Source organism: Strix uralensis, chromosome 2 (genome assembly GCF_047716275.1).
Source record: "Strix uralensis isolate ZFMK-TIS-50842 chromosome 2, bStrUra1, whole genome shotgun sequence".
NCBI lineage: Eukaryota > Metazoa > Chordata > Aves > Strigiformes > Strigidae > Strix > Strix uralensis.
In genome coordinates this window covers 5,373,569-5,401,212 of record NC_133973.1, presented here as the reverse complement: position 1 = coordinate 5,401,212, position 27,644 = coordinate 5,373,569, and the positions used below count along the sequence as shown (strand labels likewise).

General features: G+C 43.3%; 1 protein-coding gene across 2 annotated transcripts in view; it reads left to right on the top strand.

Annotated features, from left to right (window-relative positions):
* GSK3B (glycogen synthase kinase 3 beta) overlaps window positions 1–27,644 on the top strand; it is a 161,468-nt gene that overhangs the window by 71,849 nt on the left and 61,975 nt on the right. For both annotated transcript variants that reach the window (XM_074853348.1, XM_074853358.1), the window contains exon 3: window positions 14,751–14,834. In XM_074853348.1, the coding sequence (XP_074709449.1) occupies window positions 14,751–14,834 (84 nt within the window). The remainder of the gene's footprint in view (window positions 1–14,750; window positions 14,835–27,644) is intronic.

The following is a 27,644-nucleotide window of genomic DNA, read 5'->3' as shown; positions in this document are numbered from 1 at the left end:
GTTTCAGCTTCTCAGAAACAGCCCTAGAACCCATCTTGATTCACATGTGCTTTGACCCACTGGGTTTGTTTTCCTGTGCAGCAGCCCTACTTGGTTATCCCTGACTATGGAATAAAGTGTAATATTCCTGACCTGAGGAAGAGGAGGATATAATGAGAGATGGTCTTGTACAGGTTCCATCACTTCACCTGAGTAGGTGTTTTAGGCTGCTTTTGAAGGTTTTTAGGAAATGTTGAAACTTGTGAGCATTCTCTTTGGTGCTGTACTGCTTAGGAAAGCTGCACAGTGTTTTCTATATCCAGTAAAGACTTGCCATAGATGGGTAACTCATGGGAGGTGCTGATTCAAACAGAATTCAGTGCCTTTGCTGTGATTTCTCATGAAAATATTACATAATGCTTAATCCCTAGTTTTAAGAGGTGCTGCAGAACAAGGTAGGCCCTAACTTCCAGTCCAGTGAAGGGTGCTATGTTTGATAAAAGTGAGTTAGGTCTTGTTTACTACAAGGGGCATAAACTAAACTTTACTGTTACTGTTCTAAATGTTAAAGCCTTGGTTGTTCTGATGTATGTTTCTCAAAAACCAAAGAAATGATGGGAAGAGATAGGATTTGCTGGTTTTTATACTCTTCAATATCAGGGCAGGAAAGAGAACGTATCAAGGAGAGAATTAAAGTCTTGAGAAAAAAAGCTTTATCATAGAGATATGCTATCGTATTTGTGTCTGGAAACTGTTATTTGTGAATATCTTGATTGTGTTAGATAGCAGTGGTTTAAAAACTTTGTGTTTAGTCTTTTAAATCCTCCTTTTTGTGAATAAATTTTGTCAAAGGTATACTTTAACATTGCTATGACAGTGAGGACTTCCCTGTGGAGTGAATCCCTGTTCCTCCCTTGTGGAGCATTGTGATCTTGGAGGTGGTATAATAGTCCTTAAAAGGCTTTTGATTTCACTGGAAGCTACCAAGTGTTTGAGAGATACTTGATAATTTTTTCATGGGCTTAGTCAGGGTCCTTCAGAAACTTAATCTGGGGGTAACAGTGGGCCTAGCTTGTTTGGCAGCTGGATGTCACCAATTTTCACGTTTCTTGTACCTCTGAATAGATGTAGCTTTTGAACACAGAGCAGAAATACTTTACTTCTTCCATCTAGTCAGAACTGCATATTTTCTACCTGATTGTGCGTAGTTTGAATTTGGTGCAAATAAAATTTCACGCTCGGGGAGGACAAGCAGGGCAACTGGTGAGAAATAGGCTAGCATGTAGGGGACTCTTGGCTTGCCCGGACAAGTCAATCTCATCTCGCTGCCAGTGGTGTTTGTGAGGTACCTTAGGCCACGACAGGTGCCCTGTCTGTCTTGGTTATCTCACATTCTATCTCCTGATGTGACTTTTAAAGTGCAGACATTGGGAATTTGTTCCATTTGTTTATGTAGTGGATATAGGACAGCAGAGGCCAGTTTTGACTTTGACAGGTGTGAACATGGGTGGTTCTATTGATCTCATGTATATTTGATCACTCAAGGCTTCAGAATACTGAGCTGGGCAGAGTGAAACAGATGTAGCGGCTTCCTGGATAAACCTGTTAATGTGGATTATTCTATGTACTAGCAGTAGATTCAAGTCTGTTTTTCACAGTACAACATTACAAAGTGCTATGAGTGAGAGAAGACTGTTCCTGCTGTTTCTGTAGTTCCTCATCTTATCCACTGCAGAGCTTTTCCCTTTTGTAACAAATGAGGCAAGGGTCCCCAAACCAGATCTCCTTTCATTACCCAACTCCAGGTCATCCCCACAGCATGTCTGTTCTGCATGAAATATGCAGTGGGAGACCTCCGTAAACTATGGAAAATAAGATCTTGTCGTGGAAAGTATATGGCAAGTTCAGTGAAAGGTTTTGAAACTTGCACTACTAGTAACAGTGGATGTTTTAATGAAGTTACCTTACGAGAACCTCCTCTAGTACTGTACGGTAAACACAAAATAATGTGTAGTCTATTGAAAAGGTGGTAGGTGATGTAGGAAACACTTTCCGACTTAATTTATGTGACTGACTTGCATGCAGTGTCACAAAGCCATCGAGTCTCTTACGTTTTATAAATGCATTTTTGAAAATTGTTTGCAAGTTCAGTAAGAGCGGTTAAATGCCCATGTCTTTTGGGGTTAGGGTCCCAGATGACTAGGAACTAAGCTTTTTGAGCCTTCCTTGGAAGCTGCTGGTGAACTGTTGGGTGATGTAGTGCCAAGATGATTGGTCTGACCGGGTTGTCTTTGTTCCCTCAGTGCCTGGGTTTCACCAGTTCTCCTTCTGTTTACTTGCTACAGGGTTATGTGCAAGTTCTCTTTTTATTCTGGAAGCAAGGTAGAAGCCAGGATGCTCCCGAAGCTACCCCTCTCTTACACAGTGGCAGTGGCACTACTGCCCAAGTTCCCAGCCATAATTTCAGCTTTTTGTTTCTCCTTTCATGAAAACTTTATGGTCTAGTAGTTGTGCCCAGATATCTGCCAGTGAGGCCAGTGAGTGGATGCTTGTAAGAGTCAGAGAGAGGACTTGCAGGCGGTGGCAGATGGGATGACTATTGCACTTGCTGCCCCTGCAGCAAAAACTTCAAAGCAGCTGTGGATCAGCTCTTGAACCAACACAGTTTGCAACCTAAGGTATGTGTTGAACTCAATTCCTGGTAAGCTCTGTGCTTTGGGTGACAAACTGGTGAATCAGATGGCGTCTGGAGCCACCCAGGTGGTGTGTGGAGCCACCCAGGTGTCCTAGCTGTAGGGACAGTAGCACCTGGGAGGAGAAGGTTCGGGTGAGCTGCTGGGCTTGGGGGGTTGCCTCTGCCCTGCAAAGTTAAGCTGCTGTTATGAATCAAAGCCTGGAGGCTGACTCTCATTGCAACATATTCCTAAGACATTGGTTGTGACACTTACCCTGGGGTAGGCTTAAATTCAGAGCTGCCTTATCCCAGTCAGAAAAGGGAGCAACTGCATTGATAACGTTCCTAGATCTTTGCAGATACTGGGGGAAGAAGGATTGGGCTTCATGGGAGTTAGGTCATCCCTGCCCTGTCTTGGTCCAGCTGGACCTGGTCCTTGGGAAATTCTGAGATTGGAAGCCTGTGAGGTGGTAGTGTAGCCTTTTGAAATGTATTTAATGTGTGCCACTTTAAATTCATGGTGCTCACCTGACACAGGAAATGATTTCTCTCTGCTCCTTTCTTTCTTTTGGAGATCCCTATTACTTTTTAGTGTGACTAAGTGGTAAATCTAACCATCGTGCTATCTCTCCTCTTTTAAAATTTGCCATAAAAAACACGCTTTGCTATGCAAATAGTTACTAAAACTTAGGCTTTTTCTCTTACTCTTTCTTTTGGGTCAAATTAGTCTAGAAGTGAATGTAAAGATTTCCTAATCTTTTCATTTCAGTGCTGTGACACCCTTTAGCCTAAGGAAATGATTTCTTGAAAAATGGGACAGTGTTTGAAAAGCGCTAGTGCTAAGGAAAAAAAACCTCGAGCAAGAAGTCTGATAACCTGTTTTATCAAACTCAAACACTAACTCTTCTAGTAGCTTATAGTGGATTTGTACTTTGACATAGCTGGCTTTCCCTTTCAAGCGTATGATGGATTTCTTGTATCTAACAAAGGTCAACTGGGAAAATTATTTTGCAGTTACGGGAAGAATGTGCTGCTGCCTTTTAATATGAAGAAATTTATTTGAGGAAGCTTGAATTGTTTTTATACCTAAAACTATGAAGAACGAGTGTTGAAATGTTCTTATACATGTGTAACTATCATCTGAAATTTGGTAGGGTATTTACTATTTTAGGCTTATCTCAGACCTGATACTTGCATGTGGTGGTTTTAAATTACAGCCATAACTAATATTTGCTCATGACAAACTTACCAAACTAGCGGGTGCGGAACCCTCCAGGAATCAGGGGAGAAGGACTTAGTGGATATGTGCATAAGGTAAGGAGTCTTAAGTCCCTATTCTACCTTCACTGCTGGAGTTGAGCCAATTTCCTCTCCCATTCCCCCACCCCCAGAGGTGGAGCTGGCCAGTCTTCGTCTGAATTCAGCGGAGAATGCTTAACCTTTTAAAAACTTGGTCATCTGGGAGCTCATTATTAAGACTATTACTTCCGGAAGATTTAATTCTACTTGGCAAATAATCATCTGTAGGCTGCTAATAACACTTGCAAGTTCCACTCCGCCTTTGCTTCCTGCACCATCTTCACCTGGTGTTTCCCTTTCTTGTGTCCTTCTAATTTGGATGTTCCCTCTAAGGTCTTAGGGAGTCAGGAATTTTTCATTTGAATTGAAATTAAAGCCCCTAATGACTTCTAGCATCAGACATCTTCGAGTCATGTAGCAATAGTCCTGAGACAAATGAAAAAATAAACATTGAAGGCAGAACTTTACCTGTTCTCTAAATAAATAAGTTTTTTGGAGGGTGAGGAGAAATTATTTTTGTTTTGCAAGTCCTTTGGAATCTGTCTGCATGAAACATCTGCTGCATCGTATGTAAGAAGAGAAGGCCAAGAGTAATAAAGCATTTCATTAATGTTTAATAACATAGTGATTAGCAACCTGGCAAATGTCTTATGCCTGTGGGAGATTGGAACTTACTTGATTAATAGATTAATTGCAACCTGTTCCGGATGTGATTGCAGGTATAAGTTTCCATGGATGTTGCAGACTCCCTGAGGAGTGATGTTATAGGCATTCTTATACTTTCTTCCTAGTTGAAGAGTTAAAAATCAAAACATGAGGAAAAATCCATCTCCTGTTTCTATGAAAGGAAAAAGATTTTTCCTGTAAGAGTTTTTCAACAGAGATCCTCTGTGCTACCACTGAAAAAGAATGGCTATTATCTCTAAAAGCATAGGGCTGCCTTTTAGAAAATACTTTTCCTTTCAATTATTCTCCTTCCTGCACTTTATTTCAGTGTTATAATGGACTTGAACCATCTCTCTGAGTTTCAGACCTAGTTCTGTTTTTCTGACTTTTATCTTGGGTGCACTGTAATTCCTGCTGCATCTGGACTTGCTGCTGGCAGAGCACAGTAGATGCTGTAGAACTGAAATGTAGAACTGGGCTGTTCATCAGGTCACAGTATTTGAAACAACCACTTGAAAATGATTAAGTGAATTTCAGGTTGTGGTCTAGAAGTGACACGATGCTGGAAATCAATTTGCGTTCCAAGTTTAGTCTCGAGCTTCCTGAGCTGGCAGGAATTTAGAGATGGTATTAAGTCTCTGAGAGGCTCTCAAACTCCAGTTCCATTCAAAGAGGCAGGGACAAGCTAATGAAGAATTTGGCTACCACCTTTCAATTAACTGCTGAGATGCAAGGAGGAAATGAAAGAAGAATCAGAATTTTTCTTCTCCCAAGAGACTGAGGCTTGTGTATGTTATCCTAAGAACACAAACCATTTCTGTCTCCAGTTATAGGAAACGATGTGTAATAGCTGTGTGAAGCTCAAGTTTTCTGCTTAGGGACTGTGTCCTGCATTGGCAAGAGCAGGCTGGAGATGACATAATATGGCACTTGCCGTTGCTGACTGCCTAGGGGAAGAGTTAGGAAGTCCAAAGCACGTGGTCCCTTTGTGAGAAGGAATGTGATATCTGAGTTTATTGGGGGAAGTAAATCAATAAAAAGAATTAACAGGGTGGAAACAAGGTTAGTGGTAGTATCTCAGATAGCTCGTGGGTAAGAGAAGAGCAACTGATGTCATCTACCTGGACTTGCGCAAAGCATTTGACACTGTTCTGCATGACATCCTTGTCTCTAAATGGGAGACACATGGATTTGTCAGATGGACCACTTGATGGATAAGGAATTGGCTCGATGGTCACACTCAGAGTTGTGATCAATGGCTCAATGTCCAAGTGGAGAGCAGTGATGAGTGGCATTCCTCAGGTCAGTATTGGGACTGGTGCTGTCTAACATGTTTGATGGAGACAGGGACAGTGGGATCGAGGCACCATCAGCAAGTTTGCCAATGACACCGAGCTGTGTGGTGCACCTGACTCACTGGAGGGAAGGGATGTGCCATCCAGAGGGACCTGGACAGGCTGGAGAGGTGGGCCCATGCAAACCTCATGGAGTGGAATAAGGCCAAGTGCAAGGTCCTGCACACGGGTCAGAGCAATCCCAAGCACAAACACAGGCTGGGTGATGAGCGGATTGAGAGCAGCCCTGTGGAGAAGGACTTGGGGGTATTAATGGATGGAAAACTGACTGTGAGCCAACAATGTGCATTTTCAGCCCATAAAGCCAACCATGTCCTGGTCTGCATCAAGAGAAGTGTGGCCGGCAGGTCAAGGGAGGGGATTCTCCCCCTCTAGTCCACTCTCTGGGGTATTGTGTCCAGCTCTGGGGCCTCCAGCATAAGAAGGACATGGACTTGCTCGGGCGGGTTCGGAGGAGGCCATGAAGATGATCAGGGGACTGGAGCACTTCCCCAATGAGGACAGGCTGAGAGAGTTTCGGGTGTTTAGCTGGAGAAGAGAAGGCTCCGGGGAGACCTTAGAGCAGTCTCTCAGTACTTAAAGGGGCTACAGGAAAGCTGGAGAGGGACTCTTGATCGGGGGTGTAGGGATAGGATGAGGGGTAACGGTTTTAAACTGGATGAGGGTAGATTTAGGTTAGATATAAGGAAGAAATTCTTTCCTGTGAGGGTGGTGAGACACTGGCACAGGTTGCCCAGAGAAGCTGTGGCTGCCTCCTCCCTGGAAGGGTTCAAGGCCAGGTTGGACGGGACTTTGGGCAACCTGGTCTAGTGGAAGGTGTCCCTGCTCATGGCAGGGGGTTGGAACTAGATGACCTTTAAGGTCCCTCCCAACCCAAACCCTTCTGATTTTCATCCAGTATGCCTTTCTGTCAGCTTAGTCATTACTGCATGGTTGGGGTTCAAATCTGTCTAGTTCTTAAGTTATTGAAGTCTAGCCCGCATTTGCAGTGGCTGTGTGACTTTCTGCTTCACTCGTTATTCTAGAGCTTTAGTTTCAAGCATGTTTTTTCCTCTTGCTGCCCCTGTTTGCTCTTTAATTTCAGGCGAGCTGTAATAAATCAAGGGTTTGCAGGTTGGGAGTGTGCTGGCAGCCCCATCCACGCTTGCCTGAACCCTGCACCTTTGGCTTGCCCTGGCCTGGCCCCAGCTCCAGCCCAGCACGCTCTGCCCACTGGCCTCTTCAGGCAGGCCCTGCCTGCTGCTGCATTTGGAGCAGACGCTTTTTGCCCTGATCTGTACCCATGCCAGGGCTGAAGGTCGCTGTGCTCAGTAATAAATTTTGGCTAGAATACAGCTGACGCACACGTTTTGCGCCTCTGACTCTTTTTGGGTGTTCGCAGGCCAGTGTTTCAGAAACACTTTGCGGTGCAGCCCTGCTGTGTTGCTTCAGGATCTTAATTATCAGATTTTTACACGTGGACAAATAGTGGGAAGTTTGGCAGCATTATGGAACTTGGTAGTGAAATGAAGCTGCGTTTGGAACCCTTGGATTGCTTTTAGTTGTGCAGTAAACCAGAGCATGATGCAACTGCAATTCCCCAGCTTGCACAGAAATGCATGCACAAGCATTCTGTATCTTGGACCCCCCGTCAGCTTCCTCTGCTCATCCCGCTTGTGTGGCACAGTGCACGTGAACTCATTATTCTCATGTTGTCTGGGCACTTACAACATTTGGGTTTTCCCTTGTATGAGGGTTGGGATTCCTATGAATGGCAGGCAGAAGAGGTGCAAGGAAGGGGTGGGGGGTGCGAGTGTTTAAAGCAGCAATTTTATATTTGTACTGTAAACTCCTGATGGCTATCACCGATTTTTTTTTTTTTTTAATTTTTATTTCCCTTAGAGAAGCCCTGAGCGTTAATGATATATTCATTAGTATTTTATCTATGTCTCTAGGACTTTTTGAATGGTAGAAGTCAAAGTGCTTTTACAAATGCTAACCCTCAAAGCTGCTTCTATGCACATGCATCCGTTACACATTGGTAGAGGTTGGAGCAGGACACGATATCTGGACTTTCTGACCCGTGCATTAGGTCTGCTGGGCTGCAAGTATTTGACAATCGTCAATGGACCAGCACTAACTGGGTGGTGGTGCTTTTGGCATTACAGCTTTTGGTGTGTCATAGATACATATTTAATAAATAGCATTTGTTTGTTGGAATTGTCCTGTATTTCTCAATTAAAGGTCATGATTCAGTAATAGCGTGGCCAGCAGGGACAGGGAAGGGATCTTACCCCTGGACTTGGCACTGGTGAGGCCGCCCCTCGATGACTGGGTTCAGTTTTGGGCCCCTCACTCCAAAAAGGCCATTGAATGACTCGAGCGTGTCCAGAGAAGGGCAACAAAGCTGGTGCAGGGTCTGGAGCACAGGTCTGATGGGGAGCGGCTGAGGGAACTGGGGGGGTTTAGTCTGGAGAAGAGGAGGCTGAGGGGAGACCTCTTGGCCCTCTCCAACTCCCTGAAAGGAGGGTGCAGAGAGGGGGGATGAGTCTCTTGAGCCAAGGAACCAGCGCCAGGACAAGAGGGAATGGCCTCAAGCTGCGCCAGGGCAGGGTCAGACTGGCTCTTAGGAAGTATTTCTTTGCAGAAGGGGTTGTTGGGTGTTGGAATGGGCTGCCCAGGGCAGGGGTGGAGTCCCCATCCCTGGAGGGGTTGAAGAGTCGGGTTGACCCAGTGCTGAGGGATCTGGTGGAGTTGAGAACGGTCAGTGTGAGGTTAATGGTTGGACTGGAGGATCTTCAAGGCCTTTTCCAACCTAGATGGAGGAAAAAAAAAAAAAAAAGATGGTATGAGTTTGAGACTAACAGGTGTGCTAAAAATGGAGACTGTTCCAACTTAGATCTGCTGGTGTTGGAAATATGCCATGACTGGCAGGAGAGGGAGACTGGGGCTTTGTCTTAATCCGTGCTTCAAATGTAAATGAGGAAAACTGTGATCGCTGTTGACATTTAGCTCTGCTTGAAATTGCTTGCCTACAAAACGGACTTGTCATGGGTGGCTAGCTATTGATGGCTGGTATGGGCAGATTCCCAGCCCAGGCCTCTGTAGTTAAGCCCCTTTTGCACTTTTTCCTCCAAGCACTGATTTCAGTGATAGCTTGGGGCAAATACAGAAGGATGTAGGAATTAGCCTTTATTCTGTAAAATGCTTGAATGATATATCTGTGAAAGGCTGTTAGTTCTGTGAGCCATAGAATAATTTCTGTAACACTTTTGCTGACAGCAAGACAGTGTTGAAAGTAGCCTTGTGATTGATGGTGTTTGAAATCCACCTTTGGGAGGAATGGGTCAGGGAGCTTCAGGAATTTTTAGAGATGTGGTACAGCTTTTATTTTGTGGTCTGTCCTACTAAGCTTAGGATAAACCAGACATACTATGACTGGAGCTTTAGTAACGATATTAGCGAAAATATGTTGATCTTGTTGATCCCACTACCCCTTGGTAACCTGTCAGGTGCTATTTCTGTACCACAGACAGCTTATGGTGGGTGAGTATAATGTCTTCCTCTGGGGTCTGGAGTGTTTTGTCTCAGTACGTTTTACAAAGCTGAGTTTAGGAAGTCTGGCTCAAATGTGCAAGCAGCTGTCTCGGCAAGGCATCGAGCATAGCTGGCTAGGATCACATTGAAAGATCTTTATCAGCATGAGCCTGCTGCCCTGTGCTTGGAGTCCAGACTTTTTCTTGCAGTGGGAGATGGACAGGGTAAAGAGGCTTCTTCCTGCTCTGTGAAAATGCTTTAAGTTTGTCAAGGTCTCAGCCTGAGCCTGTTCTCTGGGCAGGCTCAGCAGTGCAGCGGGTGAAGGTGAGTGGAGGTGACTACTCATTCAGGCTGTTCAGGTGGAAGGAATTTGGGGGGGGGGAATCAAGCCCTGCTGCTTCATCACTGCCTTCATGCCTCCTGCTGGAAACTCGTTTCTTCCCCAGCTTTGCCTGTGGCTCCCTGCTCCAGCTCTTTGCTGTGGGAAAACCTTTGTTGAAGAATAAGAAATGTGGTAGAATGGAGAAATTGTGACGGAAGCAGGAGAAAGGAGGAAACTGTAAACATGACATGTGCAAGAGCAGGAGGATTGTGTATACTGAGAAATTTGGATCTACTTGTGCTGCTTCCACCCATCTATAATGCCAGAGTCCATGTGACAGTTACCCTCCATTTTCTGTTTTTCCAACCTGATAGAAGAACTGATACTGAGAGACTGAGCTTCAGCATTTGAAGATATTACCACAAGAATGATAAAAATCAGTTCAGAAATGAGAATTAACTTAGGTTGCTGGCCTTGCTTGATTTAAACAGGAAGATTGGTGCTGAAGTTGCTTGTTGAAATAGATTGGTAGCTTATCCTACCTTTCCATCAAAAAGATACTCTCTCTTAAAAGGACAAGGCATACACAATCTTATCTGTTCACAAGAACCAGGTCATGTGCTTGGTGTGACACAAGGCAAAACCACAAATTTCTGATTTCTCCCATTTCATCTGCTTTGAACGTAATCCTCAAAGAACTTTGTTGAGACTTTAAACAGTCATTTTGGAAGGGGGGAAAAAAAAAAAAAGCAAAACCCAGAGTGCCCTTTAGCTAAGGAAACTCTGAGGAATTCTCTTCTGAACTAGATCCAGGTGATATTTCTACACTTCGCTGGGTATATATTGATAATCTTGTGCTGATGTGAGCTGTACAAAACCTTCCACCTTCATTTGCTCTTGTCCAGTTCAGGAAGTTGCAAGTCCGTAAGGCATCATCTCTGATGACCCAGTCATTTTATCCCCTGTTGTAAAAAAGGTGAGGGGGGAGGGAGGAGGAGAGGCAAAAAAAAAGCAAAGATCCAGATTAGGGGTGATGAATGCAAACTGGCATAGTTTTAGAAATCTCTGTATGGGGAGGGAAGTGTGTGTACGGGGGTGATGGTTATTCTAGTCTATTAGAGCAGATTACAGTAGTGAGGCAGAAATGATCTTGCTTTGGTGGTTTTATATCAACTGCAGCATTAGCACAGTTATGAGGAATTGGTTGGAGGGAAGGCACGAGTCTTCATGTATGAGCTTTATTGGCTATGCTTTTAAGTTACAAACCTGATGTTGTCTTGGCAATCCTGAACCAAATCTTTAACCTTGATGAGCGACCAGCTTTCTTCGATATAATGAACAGATACAGGTAGTCTGGGCTAGGAGAGTTGTCTTCAGAGGTGATTAACAGGGTTCTGTCACGTTGGGTTTGCTTCAGTAGGTAGTGAAGGCCTCAGATGCACTCATCATAAGGCAGTCTTCTGGAGCTGTGTGTCAGCAGCCTCTTGCCTTCTGGATAAGGAAGTCTATTTTAGGAAAGAAATCAAACTGCAACAGAAACTTGCTGAGTAATCTGCTCATAGTCCCCTTGGTTTGCGGCTTCTCAAAGGAACGTGTGCTGCAGGAGCTCTGTGTTTTGGTGTGAACAGAAGTCTGCTGGGTCCTCTCTTGTGGAGAGGCTGCTGCTGAAAGGTATTGCTTTCTTCAGTGTTTACCAGGCCTGGTTCTCTCATTCGGTAAGAAAACTAAACCCTCCTCTTCGTGTAAATGGGTGGGAGAACAGGAAAGAAGAGTAACTTCCTCTTTGAGTCTTTGACTTTACATCCATGTTTCTTGAAAGACAAAAATGATGACTTAAGGAGAAGCATGAGCTTTACATTTTCATCCACCCTATATTTTGATCATGCATTGTCAGCCTTTCTCATCAGTGTGTTTTGAAATGGTTTTAGTTTGCATTATATTTAGACATGCATTTTCTCCTGTACTCAGTGTAGGACATCTGTCACTGTTCAGTTCACTAAAGGTCCCCTTCTTATAATCTGATGATTCCCCCCCCCCCAGTGCATTTGTACACTGGTAATTAATAGCCCACATTATAACATGAAAAGTCTGTTATTTATTGAAGATGTATACAGAGGAATACATGGTAAGGTGAGACTACTTGAACTATTCATCTGAGAAAAAATGAATTCTTTAAAGCATCAGTCTGTTACAGGAACTTCAGTAGCTGTTCCCCCCCCCCATCCAATTCAAGCTTTGTAACTGTTCGAGTATTCCCAGTTTTAACTCTGCCAGGGAGCAGTGATTAGAAGACAGCTTGGTTTTAAGATGGCCGAGGTGACTATTTGCCTAAGATGACAGTTGAAATTTGTTTCCCTCTGTCTAGTCACAGGATGTGAGATGTAGGTTACTGTGTAACTGGTTTATGAGTTATCCCTGATATTAGCACCTCTTGAAGCACTGTTTGTGCAGCTGCAGCAGATGGTCAGGATGAGAGCCGAAGGAGATGGATCAGAGTGGAAGGCTTCAAAGTGGGCACAGACTGTGCTTGTGTTAGGATGAGATACCGGAGTATAAATATAACTTCAGCCTAGTGTTAGAATAACTTCTGCTGATTTTTTTTTTTTTTTCCCCAGTGTATCCAATCAGCATATACATACTATCTAAAGAACATGAAGCAATAAGCTGGCTTAGAATATGTAAGTGTATTTTAAGGAGCTAGTAGAGATATTGCCAAAATAATATGTGCACATTAATGCTTAGTGTATTCATGTTTCTTCCAGTAATTCCATGAGATATTATTCCCATAATATAGGGATTATTCTCATCTCCCAACCACTAGGAGAAGGAGAGGAGAAAATTACTTGCCTTACGTCGTGCTATGAATTGCTCGTGGAATTTGGCTGAGGTGCTGGAACTTGCAGTGTTAGGTTTAAGTCCTGTAGTAACACTGTTGAGCGCTGTAGCTGTAAAAGCCAACTGGAGAAATTAATCTCTTGTCATAATTGGGGTTTCATGGTCGATGGGACCTAAAGCCATCCCTACTTTGGCTTGCTAGTTGAAATCTGCCCCACGTTGTAAGGCCCAGGGAGACACCACAGAGCCAGCAGCGCTGAGCTGTTTGGATGAGAGGATGAGCTCTTTCTGTTGGTCTGGAGTCTGAACTGTGCCATGCGTCACAGGAACCCCAGCCATGACTCTCAAAGATTGACTTCTTTTTTGGTAGCATTTAATAAAGAATGAATAAGTGGAGAACATTTGAGCTCCTGTTCCTACCAGGAGAATGTTCTTCTCTGAGATGTGAGGCATATTGACAAGGTTATGTGATGAAGACTGTATTCCTCTTCCACAGATTCACTCCAGGAGATGCATGAAAGCCTCAAAGGTCTCCTCCTTGCTTTCTTCTATTTTCTCTCTTTGTCCTTCAGGATAGACTAGGCCTGTCTAGGTGTGCACCGAATGGATTTAGGCTTTAATTTGTTCAGAAGCTGGGCAGGCTCAGGGAAGGACTTGCTTTCTCCTTAACTACTAGCTGGATAATTGCCAACTGATAATTGTGTGAGATGTCACTCGTGTTTGTAAAGAGCTGGCTAATACTGAAGTATGTTTTCAGTCAGTGGGTGGCAGGGATGATAGGATTAATGATACTACATCCTCTCTAACACCTCTTTCTTTTTTTTAAAGGCTACATGGCTTAGAGGAATTAAAAGCAGAGTTTGTAGCCATGTTCACGTTAGAAGCTCCGAGTGGTTCTTGCGGAGTTCCTTAAGCTTTAATCATAGTGATAGACTCTGATACACAGAATGTGAAATCCTTGTTTCGACAGCAGCACCGCACAAAGTAGGTGTTAGATTTGTGCGTCTGAATGTGAAGACGTGTGGTGGCTAAACAATTTTCTTTGCAAATATTCCTGAAGTTGGCCAGAGTTAATGATGCTTGTAGGACCAGTGTATTAGTCTGGTGTATTGGTCCTAGTGGGTTAGGATGCATGATTAGCAACACTGTGATCCAAGTGAAAACTGGAATACCTTTTATTTTTGAAGCTGCAGATTGTAGAGTAATTGAGGAAGGAAAAACAGTGATGTGTAAATGTGACCATAGGAGGAAGGAGTATTGTAGCAACAGCTGTGGAATGAAGTATAACAAACATAGCTGTACTAATTTCTCTTGCTTGTTTTTATTCATACCTGAAATCTAATTTTTTACTCATTTTTATCTGTTAGGCATAAGATCCATCTTTTGTTTAGGGCTCAGTTACAATGGATATTGCAGTAAAGTCCCCAGTTTATCATGCATGTAATGAACTGATTGTATCTTAACAGCTTTTTCAGGTTGATATAAAATGGGAAAATTACACTGTTATTCTCTCTGCCTAAACCTGGTTAAACTTTGGTTGAACAAAAGTGGGAACTGAGTTGCCTACTCAATTTCAGGTGCTTTTTGTTGGTACTGCAAAGTAAATGGTACAGGAAATTACCTTCCATCGCAAACCTATTTTGCAGCATGGAGAAGGGGCAGGTCTGTAGGTGGAAATGTTATGTTTGCTTTTACACGGTTTACATTATTTTTACAGTATTCGAGGGGGATAGGCTTCCAACCATTCTTGCCTGATATATTGTATTATTGTAGGATCAAAAAATAAAAATGGAAAGTTAATGTCTTCTTGCTTTTTGCCACTGAAACTTTAGTAATTTAAGTAGGTAATTCTTGGAATTTGTGATGGGTTTGTGGACCTTTATTTTAGAGGGAAAATGTACTCAAAGATGTCAATGTTCTTGGTGATAAAGTAGTTGGAAGAAAGACTAATAAACATGTGAAAGCTGTTGCCTCTTTCCAACTTCAGTTGTTCTTTGGTTTCTTAGTTTTGTCAGCTCCTGTACCTGTGTGTTAAGGTGTTCATTGCAGTACTCTAACTTTGTGAGAAAAGAGTTTTTCTAATTGTTTGCTTTTCTTGTTTCAGAACCGAGAGCTCCAGATTATGAGAAAGTTGGATCATTGTAACATTGTCCGATTGCGTTATTTCTTCTACTCTAGTGGAGAGAAGGTAAGAATGAAAAACAAGTCAATGCCTCCTGGTAACCCTGTGGGGTATAACCGAACTGTTTGAATTTCTAGAGGCAGGAGTGTGAAGGTAGTAGATCTGATAACATTGAGGAAGTGCTATAGTGGTGCCCAGCAGATCTTTTTTGGTATGGAAGAGTGTGGTCCATGAGGGGTAGTGTTATTAGTATAGCACAATAGTGTAACCGATTTGGATACGCACCGCCTCTTTTTGATTTAATGGAGCACAGCTGGGCTCCATTTGCACATTCTCGTGCTCCCTTTCCATATGTTCAAATATGTTTTCTAGGCTTCAGCATTAAGCACTCTAGATTTAAAGCACTTGTGTGACTTTTCTCAGACCTAGTCTCTGTATGCTTCTGTCACCCTTCTTTGCGCATCTGTTCCATATACAGGCTGTTTCAAAGCCCAGAGGAAAGAATAATGTATGATCGTGTGATTGTTAGCATTTGTCAGAATGCTTCTGCTTCAGAAGAAGGAGCAAATAGCTGGATTTAATAAATCTCAAGAAGCAGACACTGCCATTTATGTTTTCTTTCAGTCCAGGTATAAAGGTTCCTTGGATTTTTTTAAAAAACAGTTACAAAGTTTTGTTTTAATGTCAACTCGTAACAGCTTTCTTGTCTACATATGTATCAGACATTTTATGAAGCACAGGAGAATTCAGGATGAAATGGACCCCAAGATAGCATCTGGTCCAACCTCATGCTTAAAGCAGGGTCATCCATGAAGTCAAAAAAAAAAAAAAAAAAAAAAAAAGTCTTTCTGGCCTGTGTGGGAGTTAACGTAAGCTGTGAGGTGGGGAAATGGACTAGATGACCTTCTGAACTTCCTCTGATATTTTTATATGTAGTTATAAATATTTATACAAATTATATGAAAATATATTTATTATATATAATATTTTTATATATGTAAAATTTATATATAATTTATATCATTCTTTTTCATTTTTTAAAGCAACATACAGCTTGATTTTTTTCATTTTTTAAAGCAGATTACATCCTTAGTTGTCTTCGTATGCCGGTACACGTGTCCATAGTGCTGTAAAGGACAGTATATGAGAGCTGATAGCTACTGGAAAGCTATTAACTGCTGTTGCCATGAAGTGGGCCAACAGAATGGGAGAGGCAACCCACCCACTTCCTGGTCTTTGGAGCTAGAGAAGGAGCTGACATCTCCAGGATGAGTTGTGGGTGGCAGCTCGCTGCAGCCTTGTGCAGTGCACAGATGGATAATTGGAGGAGTTCTGTTGTTACCTCTCTGAGAGGTGCTCAGGGGGTACCTGGCCCTGTGCCTTACCTGTGCCATTGTTGGAAAACCACTTTGCAGGAAACGAGGAGAAATGTGATTTAATTTTTAAATTACTTTTTTTTTTTTTTGATCAGCACTTCCTTCCTTCCCCTTGCTAGGTGATAGGAAGCATTTCCAGTGTTACGTGGCTGTTGCTGTTTTGTTGGTAGCGCAGTGTAGTTTTTTCAACTATATTGTTACAACGAGATATTCCTCAAGCAGCATGAGTAGAAGAAGGGAAATACTGTGAAGGAGGGCTTGGTTTTGGGGTTTTTTGTTTGCTTTTTTAACCAGCTTGTAACTGCTGGAGTGAAGTAGAATTTCATGAGACAAAGAGAAGACAACTGCCTTATTTAATGACTTTCAGAAACCTCCTGCAAATAGTGGAAGTGTTAAAACTTCTCAGAACACTGTTCCAAGAGCCTTTGTGTAACAGTAACTTGAGTAAAACTCCTCTGGAAATCTTTAACTTGATGTTGAGCTTGAGACTGGATTTTCCACTTCGCTGTTTCAACCCCCAACGTGACTGATTCTTGGCCATGCTAGTTTTGTTTTTAAAAATGTGGTCTCTGTCCATGACCAGTGAATCTTAATGCTTCAGTGAGAAGTTTTCTTTCACATTACTTTCTGCTCTTCTCTTCGTGCCTCTGCTCTGTGCCTTTGCAGTTGCCACTGCTACCCTGTTGCAAAATGGGGCAGATGTGATCCAGTCCCTAGGGCAAAGATGCACCCAGCAGAACATCAGCAGCATAAAGTTGCAGGTCAAGTTGCAAGGTCTCTTTGTAGTTCAGTACAAAATGATACATAATTGGCTTGCAAAGATTTCCATGTTGGTGGCAGCATGTGAAGGTAGCTGTGTATGAGTTTGTTGGCTGCTGTTTGGGAAAGCTCTAGAGAGCAGTAGGTTGGTGTTCTGAAGCTCATCTGGGAAGGAAGAATAATGTTTCTTGTCATGTTTTTGTCAGTTTGGGAAGCAATAACATCTTTTCCTTCATATTACCCTCATAATCAAGCTCGCTCTTCAGAGATTGGAGAAAAAGGGAGAAAAGTGTAAGGTCCCATGAGGTAACCAGGAAGGACGTGTAGGAAGCAATTGCAGATTTAGATGTTAGGTACCCAGAGCTTTATATAAAGTGATTCTTGAAGCCAAGCCCAATGGGAAGAGTAATATAAAAATCCAAGGAACATATAGCAGAAAATGCAGTAGCGCAGTGACGAGTGGGGCTTGCAGTTATTGTCTGTCTTCATGAAGAACTCAACAGTCCTCTGCCATTAATCTGTGTTTATGCTAATTAACTCGAGTCTAGCAGTGATGGGAAAATTTCAGAGGTAACTATTATACTGCTGATCCTGTTAATGAAATAGTTCACTAATTAACTTAATTTTGGTACGTATATATCAAGTATTTTCTTGCATAAAGGTTTTCATGCCACTGTGATCACTCCACCTGTTTCTTCCAGCTGGACTGTTCCTTGGACTTCCCCCTTCTTCCCCGGTGCTTGACACCAGTGTCTCTAAGCCCAGAGACTTTTCTTTCTTTGTTTTTTTGGCCAGTATCTGAGGAGCTTAAATCTGTCTCAGTTTAGAGGTACCTCAAAGGATTTCTCCAAATCCAGTCAGACTGGCACTCTTTGAAAGCGATGTGCCTAATAGTCACTTTAGTTCATTTTAATCGTTAGGCATTTTAAGGCACTGGGAAACCTTAAAACTGGCTTTATTCTAGCAAAGTGGGAGTTAATTCTTGATTAGAAAGCTGGAAACAACAGAAAATAGCATCAAATAGAAAACCTATTCTAAATAACACTTGGTAGTAAGACTATTCCGTATCTGCATCAAAGTTGTAGCTAGTTTGTAGAGATTTGGAGCAATCTGGTAGCTTTTTCTAGGGGCTACCCGTGAAATTGGTTGAAGTGTTTGAGCTCCCTAGCTTTTCTTTCTCCTTGTGATGAACTCTCCTTTTACGTCTCCCATTTACTTAAACTTCCTTTGTGCTTTTGCCAAAAGCAATCCAGCCTTAGCAGCATGGAAATTTTGTATCAAACATGGCTTTGACTGATTTCTTCTCCCTTGTTTTCTGTGATTGGGTGACTCCTTCTTGACTGAGTGTCTTTGAATTTGTATTGCCTTTATATAGGTATATCCTATATAGGGGTGTGTGTATATATGCGTATACATGCATGCGCACACGTATATTTATACCTGTGTGTGTGTACATACATAAAAGTTGTTCTGAGTACTGACTACATATTAATCATGTTTGACTAATGATTTTGAGTTTGAGAGCTCAAAGCATGTAATATATATTAATATAACAGTTGACAGGCTTGGCATTCAGGTTGCTTCTACAAACTATTTCCTCCTCGGTTCTTTCTTTTTTTTTAAGTTTACAGACATTTGCCAGACCTGTTGGATAACCCAGTTCTTTAGAAAGACTCTTCATTAAAGAATTTACCAGAGTAGATTCTGATTTTTCTTTTTTTTTTTCTGAGGCTATGTGGGGTATTTGATAGCAGGGCACTGACTTTTGTAGCTGTAATGTGCTTTTCAGTACTCCAAAACATGTAGTTATAACTAGTGGAATGAACCAGAGTGGAAGGAAGAACAATCAAATAATGGGCTGAGTTGTATATGGAAGATGCTCTTCGTGGAAGTAGTCATAAGTCTTTTCCATGCTGTATTTCTGTGATTTGTGGTTTTCTAGGTAATCCTTGGACAAAATGGGTGGTATTATAGGGCTAGCCATCTCTGCTGTGTTTGATAGTTTTGGTATTCTACCTTAGGAGAAGGTCTTGAACAAGATGCCTGGTTTGCCTGTCAGCTTGCCACTGGGAGATCAGACCATAGTAGGAAGGCCTACATTTCTGGTTTGATTTTTGCTACTTTTCCTGAATTTCAGGGACTGCCTTGCATTTAGCATGATATATTAATGTAAATGTTGATTTACTGAAGCAGGGGTGAGATGGTCTTGCTGCCTGTCCGTTTTAGCCTAATTCTGCTGAGAACCTTTTGAGCCATGCTCCAAGGGAGGGAGGGCACGAACATACCAAATAATCCCTCTGGCTCCTTTGCTGAGAGTATTCCCCAGTGTTTTATAGCATGACCTAACTTCTTGAATCAGTGGCTGCTGAGGAAAATTATTCAGCTGTGTAAAATCTGAAATGAGTTCCTAATCACCCCCCTTTTTTTTCCCTCTCTATTTCTGGTTTAGATCTTTCTTTGTGGTATTTCATAACTGTCAGGTTTTCTTGTGTGGATATTTTTGAGTGTTTAATAGTCTGATCAACCCAGATCCGTGCCCAAAAGAGGAAGAGAAGTCAGTGGAGAGATTTGTTCCTGCATCAAATCATAAAAAAGTAAAGCAAATACAGTTTTTGTTGAGTAATTGCATTTCTGGTTATGTAACTTTCCCCCCCTCCCCGTCTTTAAGGTGGCTTGGTATTCAGAGGAATCAAAGAAGGCATATATGGAAGCACAGAGAGATCACAAAGAGGCAATATGCTGGCTCTTTTTTGGAGGCTGAGCTGGCCCTTCTGCATGCTCTGATTGATTTCTAGTCCTATGTAGCCTTAGCTTTAAGGGCATGCAGCCAAAAGTCCATGCGGACTCAGGATGGAAATTTACTCCCATAGACTTAGACTGAGGTTTAAAATAACCATGCAGGAGATACATGTTGAGCTGCATCTATAAGCTGCAGTGCACTATCTCACGTGCGCTTTGGCAGCAGTGGATTAAACAGCAATGAAGAAATTTGGAAGAAGGGAGCAACTGGCTGATTTGCAAGTTTGAGTTTTGCTGAACAGTTGGTGTTTCTCCAGGTTCATATCCCTGTTAGGAAGAGAGAGATCCTCCACCTTACAAGAGGCACAAACATCACCATCCTTTCTTGTGAGAGTGTTCAGATGAGTCCTTGCGTAAGGACCATGCATTCTGTTCCCTGTTAAAATGGAGTACTTGTAATCAAACCATTTGGTTTCTTAATTGAACTTGTTTTTTTTTTTTTAAAAAAAAAAAATTTCTTGCACAAAAAGTTCAGTTAACAGAGCCTTGAGCCCAATTGCAAATCGACAGAGCCTGTGTGAATGTTTTTCACCAGCCTAGTAATGTGCTGAAGGGCCATCACTAGAGATGAATTTAGTCACTACGATCCATTTAATCCTTGGCAGATCTGCTGTGCTGTCAACAAAGGAGCAATTAATGCCAATTATGAGGAGTTTTGTGATGTTGGTATCTCTGTAGTCCTTGCCTGAGGCCTGCCAAGCTCATTTCAAAAAGGGCACCATTCATCAGATAATCATTATCAGTTACTGCTGTTAGGGCTCACAACATGCTGGGAATTTCCTTAGTTGTAGTTATGAGCAGTCTCTTGTTTTGAGTAGGTTGTGTTAATAGAAATAGCAGTTTTGTCTGCCTGCTGTAGGACTTTGAAAGAGCAGAGTAGGCAGCAGTGGCTAGATCCTCAAGGTGGTAGATGCGTGCATTGGAAATTAGAAGCTCCCGTGATTTCTCTCTAAACCAGTGAACCGTCCAGTGCATCTGGTTAGTCACTCTTCTGTTCTCAAGTTATTCTTCTACCAGCTCAAGCCACTGCTCTCATCTTCCCGTGTTGGATGACTGTTAGGACAGCAGCTTGTATTGCTTGTCCTGAGGCAGGCATATAGTTTCAACCATTATAGTGTATTGTCTTGCCTAGCTTGCTGTCATGGATATATTCCAATTCAGAAATTTCCATGCAGTCTGAACGGTAGTGTATAGGCAAGAAAACAGTGGATCCCCAAAGACTCTGCTTTTTATTTTCATGGTAGGGTACACAGGACAGCCCAGTGATCCCAACTTTATGTGTTAATTTTCATCTTCCAACAGAGTTATTGCCAGCTTAGGGCACAGTCCCTGCTTGGGAGCTGAGGTTCAAATATCCACAGATCACCTGTGTCAAAGATCACAAATCAATCCCACCTTTTAGATGTTGAGCAGTTGTTTCCAACTTCATAGAAGTATTTGACTTTGGAAGTACAGCTAAAAGCTTAAAGACTTTACAGGGCATAAAATAAACAAGAATCGGCAGGGATTCCGAAGTTCTCTCCATGAGTGACCTTTTTCTTTACTACAGTCTCTCTTTAAAGGGGACAGATAATGTCTTTTTTTTTTTTTTTTTTTTTTAAATGAAGGGGGAAGGCTTAGTTCATCACCTAAGAATGCAGACTCTTTCAGTGATCAAAGGTAGACAATGCAAACCAACTGTCCTAGAACTTAGAACTTGGGGCAGGAGTTAGCCGGGCTCATTGACAGAGCTTTAAACTAGATCTGAAGGGGGAAGGGGGCAAAACATCAGCCTATCTGAAGTGCATGTATACCAATGCACACAGCATGGGTAACAAACAGGAGGAGCTTGAAGCCATGATGAAACAGGAAAATTATGATGTCGTGGCTATTACAGAAACATGGTGGGATGTCTCCCATGCCTGGAGTGCGCCAGTTGATGGCTACAAGCTCTTTAGGAGGGACAGACAAGGAAGGAGAGGTGGTGGGGTGGCGCTGTGTGTTAGGGACTGACAGGATTGCTTTGAGTACAAGTGTAGTGAAGACAGGGTAGAATGTCTTTGCGTTAGAATCAGGGGGAAGGCCAACAGGGCAGATGTTGTAGTAGGAGTCTACTATAGGCCACCCACCCAGGACAGAGAGGTGGATGAAATACTCTATAGGCATTTAGGAGAAATCTCACGATCGCTTGCCCTTGTTCTTGTGGGAGACTTCAACTTCCCAGACATCTGCTGGAAATACAACACAGCAGAGCGGGACCAGTCCCAGAGATTCCTGGAATGTGTGGCAGATAACTTCCTGATGCAGCTGGTGAGAGACCCAACCAGAGAAGGTGCCCTGCTGGATCTCCTCTTTGTGAACAGAGAAGGACTGGTGGATGATGCGGCGGTCGGAGGCCGACTAGGGCACAGCAATCATGAAATAAGAGAGTTCCCTATTCTTAGAGAGGCCAGGAGAGGGCTAAGCAGAACTGACATCCTGGACTTCAAAAGGGCTGACTTTGTCTTGTTTAGGCACCTGCTTGAAAGGATCCCTTGGGAGACGATCCTGAAGGGTATAGGGGTCCAGGAAGGCTGGGCACTCTTTAAGAAGGAAGTGTTAATGGCACAGGAGCAGGCTGTCCCCAGGTGCTGTAAGAGAAGCTGGTGACAGAGAAGACCACCCTGGCTGAACAGGGAGCTTTGGCTGCAACTCAGGGAGAAAAGGAGAGTTTACAGCCTTTGGAAGAAGGGGCTAGCCACTCACAATGATTACAAAGAGGCTGTGAGGCTATGCAGGGCGGAAATCAGGAGGTCTAAAGCCCAGCTGGAAATTACTCTGGCTTCAGCAATCAAGAATAACAAGAAACGTTTCTATGTCAGTAGCAAAAGAAAGACCAGGGAGAGTATCCATCCCCTGCTAGATGCAGGAGGAAACATGGTAACAAGTGATGAGGAAAAGGCCGAGGTCCTTAATGCCTTCTTTGCCTCATTCTTTAATTACAAGACTAGCTGTATTGAGGGAATCCAGCCTCCTCAGCCAGAGGACAGAGACTGGGAGAATGACCCCCCCGCAATCCAGGAGGAGACAGTCAGCGACCTACTGCATCGCATAGACACACACAAGTCTATGGGACCGGATGGGATACACCCGAGGGTGCTGAAGGAGCTGGCTGAGGTGCTCGCCAAGCTGCTTTCCATCATTTCCCAGCAGTCCTGGCTGACCGGGGAGGTCCCAACAGATTGGAAATTGGTCAATGTGATGCCCATCTATAAGAAGGGTCGGAAGGATGATCCAGGAAATTACAGGCCTGTCAGCTTGACTTCAGTGCCCAGGAAGCTGATGGAGCAGCTCATCCTGAGTACCATCACACAACACATGCGGGACAACCAGAGGATCAGGCCCAGTCAGCATGGGTTTATGAAAGGCAGGTCCTGCTTGACAAACCTGATCTCCTTCTACAACAGGGTGACCTGCTTATTGGATGAGGGAAAGGCTGTGGATGTTGTCTACCTTGACTTCAGTAAGGCCTTTGATGCGTTTCCCACAGTTGTGGTGAATGGAGTTAAATCCAGTTGGCGGCCGGTCACGAGTGGTGTCCCCCAGGGCTCGGTTTTGGGGCCACTCCTGTTTAACATCTTTACTGATGATCTAGGCAAGGGGATCGAGTGCCCCCTCAGTAAGTTTGCAGATGACACCAAGTTGGGTGGGAGTGTTGATCTGCTCGAGGGTAGGGAGGCTCTGCAGAGAGACCTGGACAGGCTGGAGCGATGGGCTGAGGCCAACTGGAGGAGTTTCAATAAGGCCAAATGCCGGGTGCTGCACTTGGGCCACAACAACCCCCAGCAGCGCTACAGGCTTGGGGAGGAGTGGCTGGAGAGCTGCCAGTCAGAGAGGGACCTGGGGGGGTTGATTGACAGCCAGCTGAACAGGAGACAGCAGTGTGCCCAGGTGACCAAGAAGGCCAATGGCATCCTGGCTTGTATCAGCACTAGCGTGGCCAGCAGGGACAGGGAAGGGATCTTACCCCTGGACTCGGCACTGGTGAGGCCGCCCCTCGATGACTGGGTTCAGTTTTGGGCCCCTCACTCCAAAAAGGCCATTGAATGACTCGAGCGTGTCCAGAGAAGGGCAACGGAGCTGGTGCAGGGTCTGGAGCACAGGTCTGATGGGGAGCGGCTGAGGGAACTGGGGGGGTTTAGTCTGGAGAAGAGGAGGCTGAGGGGAGACCTCTTGGCCCTCTCCAACTCCCTGAAAGGAGGGTGCAGAGAGCGGGGATGAGTCTCTTGAACCAAGGAACAAGCGATAGGACAAGAGGGAATGGCCTCAAGCTGCGCCAGGGCAGGGTCAGACTGGCTCTTAGGAAGTATTTCTTTGCAGAAGGGGTTGTTGGGCGTTGGAATGGGCTGCCCATGGAGGTGGTGGAGTCCCCATCCCTGGAGGTGTTTAGGGTTGACGTAGCACCGAGGTATCTGTTGAAGTTGGGAACTGTCAGTGGTAGGTTAACGGTTGGACTGAAGGATCTTCAGGGTCCTTTCCAACTGAGATGATTCTGTGATTCTGTGAACAAGACCCAGAAAAGTTCTTAAATGTGAATTTTATTGAGATGCTTGACTTCTGCCCCTATGCTACCATCACAACTGACCCAGCTGGCAGTTCCTACCTAAGTCAGACTGTTATGCTGAAGAGTAATGAGCATTACAGAACAATTTGATAAGTTTTGACAAGTACATATAAGAACAGAAGTCTTGGGACAGATCTCAGTTCTCAAACTCAGTCATGAACAGTGAAGAAAGGAGATATTTTGCCCAACACTTTCAGTACTAATAGGAAGTACTGGTATCTTTCTGAACACTGAAGTTGAGTCTTCAACTGGTCTTATCCCCTTGGAGTTATCTGTGTGAAACTGCAGCTATACCTCTAGGCTTGTGGTTACTTTACTTTGGTGGCAGCCACAGCTGTGTTTTGAAATACGTGTGGTTGTAAACTGCAAGTAAAAACAGGCACATGTGGCCACTGGATGTCACCATTCCTTCATACAAGTAAGGTCAACTACAAGATTTTTTTGCATTTTCAAAATTTTCCAGTGTATCGTGTCTACTCAGTAGTTAGAGTAGGAAAGCTGCAAATTCTCACTTTGTCTTTGAAAGCCTGCCCAGAGTCTTTGTATCTTCAATGTACTATGTCAGCCTTCAAGATAAGAGAAGGAGGGTGGGTCTTTCAGGGTCCTTGATAAGGATGTGTGAAGTGCGTGCTGGTTGTAACTTTAAGAAAAAGGAAAATAACCTTTTTTGAATCTAGGGCAAAAACTGTGTGACTTTGAACCTTGTGTTTTGTCTAAATCTGGGTGGCTAAGCCAGGGTGAAGGGCACATCTTACCTCATGCTGACACTCTGATGTTTAAATAATGCACTCTGAAAGAAGGCATAACCCACGTTTCATGCTAAAATCCGTTTTCTTGCTTTCCAACTCCAAGTTAAGTCCTTCAGCGCTTTTTGACAGAACCCTTGAGTAGCTGCCATCCTGGCAGTAACAGCTCCTTGTGTAGCACGTACCTCTGAAACATCATCAGCGGGGTGCTGTCATATGGTAAAGAAAATATGATCAGCTTGAGTAAACTGACTGGCTTATTTACCTCATATAGCCCCCACACTGATGCCTTGGGATAGCTTCAGTAAGAAGTGCGTTCTGCATATTCCTTAATTTTAGGTTTATCATTTATATGTGTGCTTTTAGCTTGAATAGGCAGGTAAAATGAGTTTCTTCACCGTTCAGGTTACATATTTATTTCTCAAAATGCAAAGTTAAAGAAACTACCGTGTTGTTCATCTCCTCTCAGTTGCGCTCATACAGATGATCACATGGACTCCATCTGAAAAATAGCTTAATTAAATGATCTGGGAGGTTTTTTTAAAAAACAAGTATAAAAGCAAAAAACCATCCGTAAACCACACCAGAACCACCACTACACTGTTACTGATCTGCCAGGAGAAAACAGAAATGAGTATGTTCATCACTTTTTCCAAATGCTGTCCAGTAAATTTAGTCACACGCAAGAAGGAGCGTCCAGAATAGTTTCTTAACCTTTTTATCCTATTACTTGACGCTCAGAGAAATTCTCCTTTAGATTCCAGGTACTCTCCATTATTCCAAATTCCAGGTATTCTTCAATATGACATGCTCTTCAGAGTACGCCCTGTGATTGTTTTTACTCCTTTTGCCCTCAGTCTGGCATTTAGCATGTATGACCTCCCCAGCTTCTAATATCGTGTTGGTGGTAAATAGGGGACGTAGTTGGATTATGACTAACGTTGATTGCAATTATGTACGTGCACCCTGTAAATGTAGTGTGTGTGATATATGGAAAAAAATTAACAAAAGCTGGTAGTTTGTTGAGGCGGGGAAGGATCATAGAGAAGGAATACTTACTTTCCCTGCAAGGAACGATCTGGAAGAGCTGTTACTTTATATTGGCCACAGTTAAGTTCAATTGGATGGTGCTTAAAACAGATCACTTGTGTGGGTTGAAGGAGAGAAGAGTTTTAAAAGTGGAGTTTGAGACCTTCATGCAGCCTTTCCTGTATTGGTAGGGTAATGTTTTCAATTTCGTTCAGGCTTCAGCCATGTAATATGTAATGCTCATGTGCTAGAGTAGTTGTACTTGCAGCCTCTTTTATCTCCAATTTCTGATACAAAGAAAAAAAAATAAGTTGCTAGAATGTTTTGGCTCTTGTGTCCCAGTCTTTCTCACGCCTCTTATTACAGCATAGTCTGTATTGGTATTTACTTATATGAAGTGTTTCCAACCAAAGTGCCTGAATTGTTGGTTGTTGAGAGGTGCAGAGTGGTTCAGTGGCAAGGCGGTGGTTATTTTTCTGTGGCTTGTTTTGGAGCAGTGTTTGTCAGCTGAGGATTTGTCTGCCAAGTGACAAAAAGCAGCTTCTACACTTGAGACAATGGCAGGTACATGAGCCACACTGCTAAAATCAAAAGCCTAATGGAATACATTGATCCTGTATTTCAGGATCTCGCTTCCTGCCCTTCCCCTTTTTTTATTTTAGAGACTACATGGTCATAACCTTAGCAGCAAGCACATGAGAACGTGGATACACGTAAACATTTGACCTGCTGAGGAGAGCTAATAATCTATTCAATCCCAAGGTCTGCAAGGAGAAGCGAGTTATTTAATGACATCTTGTGTTTGCTTTCTGTCGTTTACATAAAGCGGTCTCCTCTGGACTTTTCTGTTCTCTGTAGAGGCATTTCAGAGGTGCTCCTGATGGTTAGGTTACCTCGGTTTGTTCCTAGCCCAGCAGTTTTGAAACAGCAGTGTGGAAACAAGTCACATACGTGGTGAGGTTTGAAAAAGGCTTCCTGTAATGGAAAGATAAGCCTCGATCTTCCCGCTTGATCCTCAAGCAGTTGTCCTCATTTGGCAAGCTCTTTGAGCTAACCCTGTTTCCTATTGCAATACATCTGGGTCACTGGAAAAATATGTGTTTAGGAGGAATGCATGAGGTAGGCAAACCAGGTTACATCATCCTCGGAGCTTGTCAGGCCATGACTGCTTTCTAGCTTGTCCTGAATCTTGTTCAGGGGAATCCAGGTAACTTGGATGTTATTTTCGTCCTGTTCATGCTCACAGAGAAGGATGAGGGCTCTCGAAAACTGTATTTTGAGTGTTTGTCGGATTTGCGCCAGGTGACATCAAGAGGAGGTAGGTCAGAACACTTGAATCATCTTTAATTCATGAAAGTAGTCATTTAGAGCACTTCTGAAGTGTCAGTTGCCTGTGGTAAGAGTGGAATGTGCAGCTCCTTATATAGCCAACACCACAAGCCTTGTCTTTATAGTCGCATATTAAAGTTCTGGGTACATCAAAACTTGTTTGTTGGCTGGGGGAAAGGTGTTCGTGTGCCTTCATGTTCTAGGTGATAATGTACAATATGCATTTATACAGCAGCAATACCATGCAAAACCCATG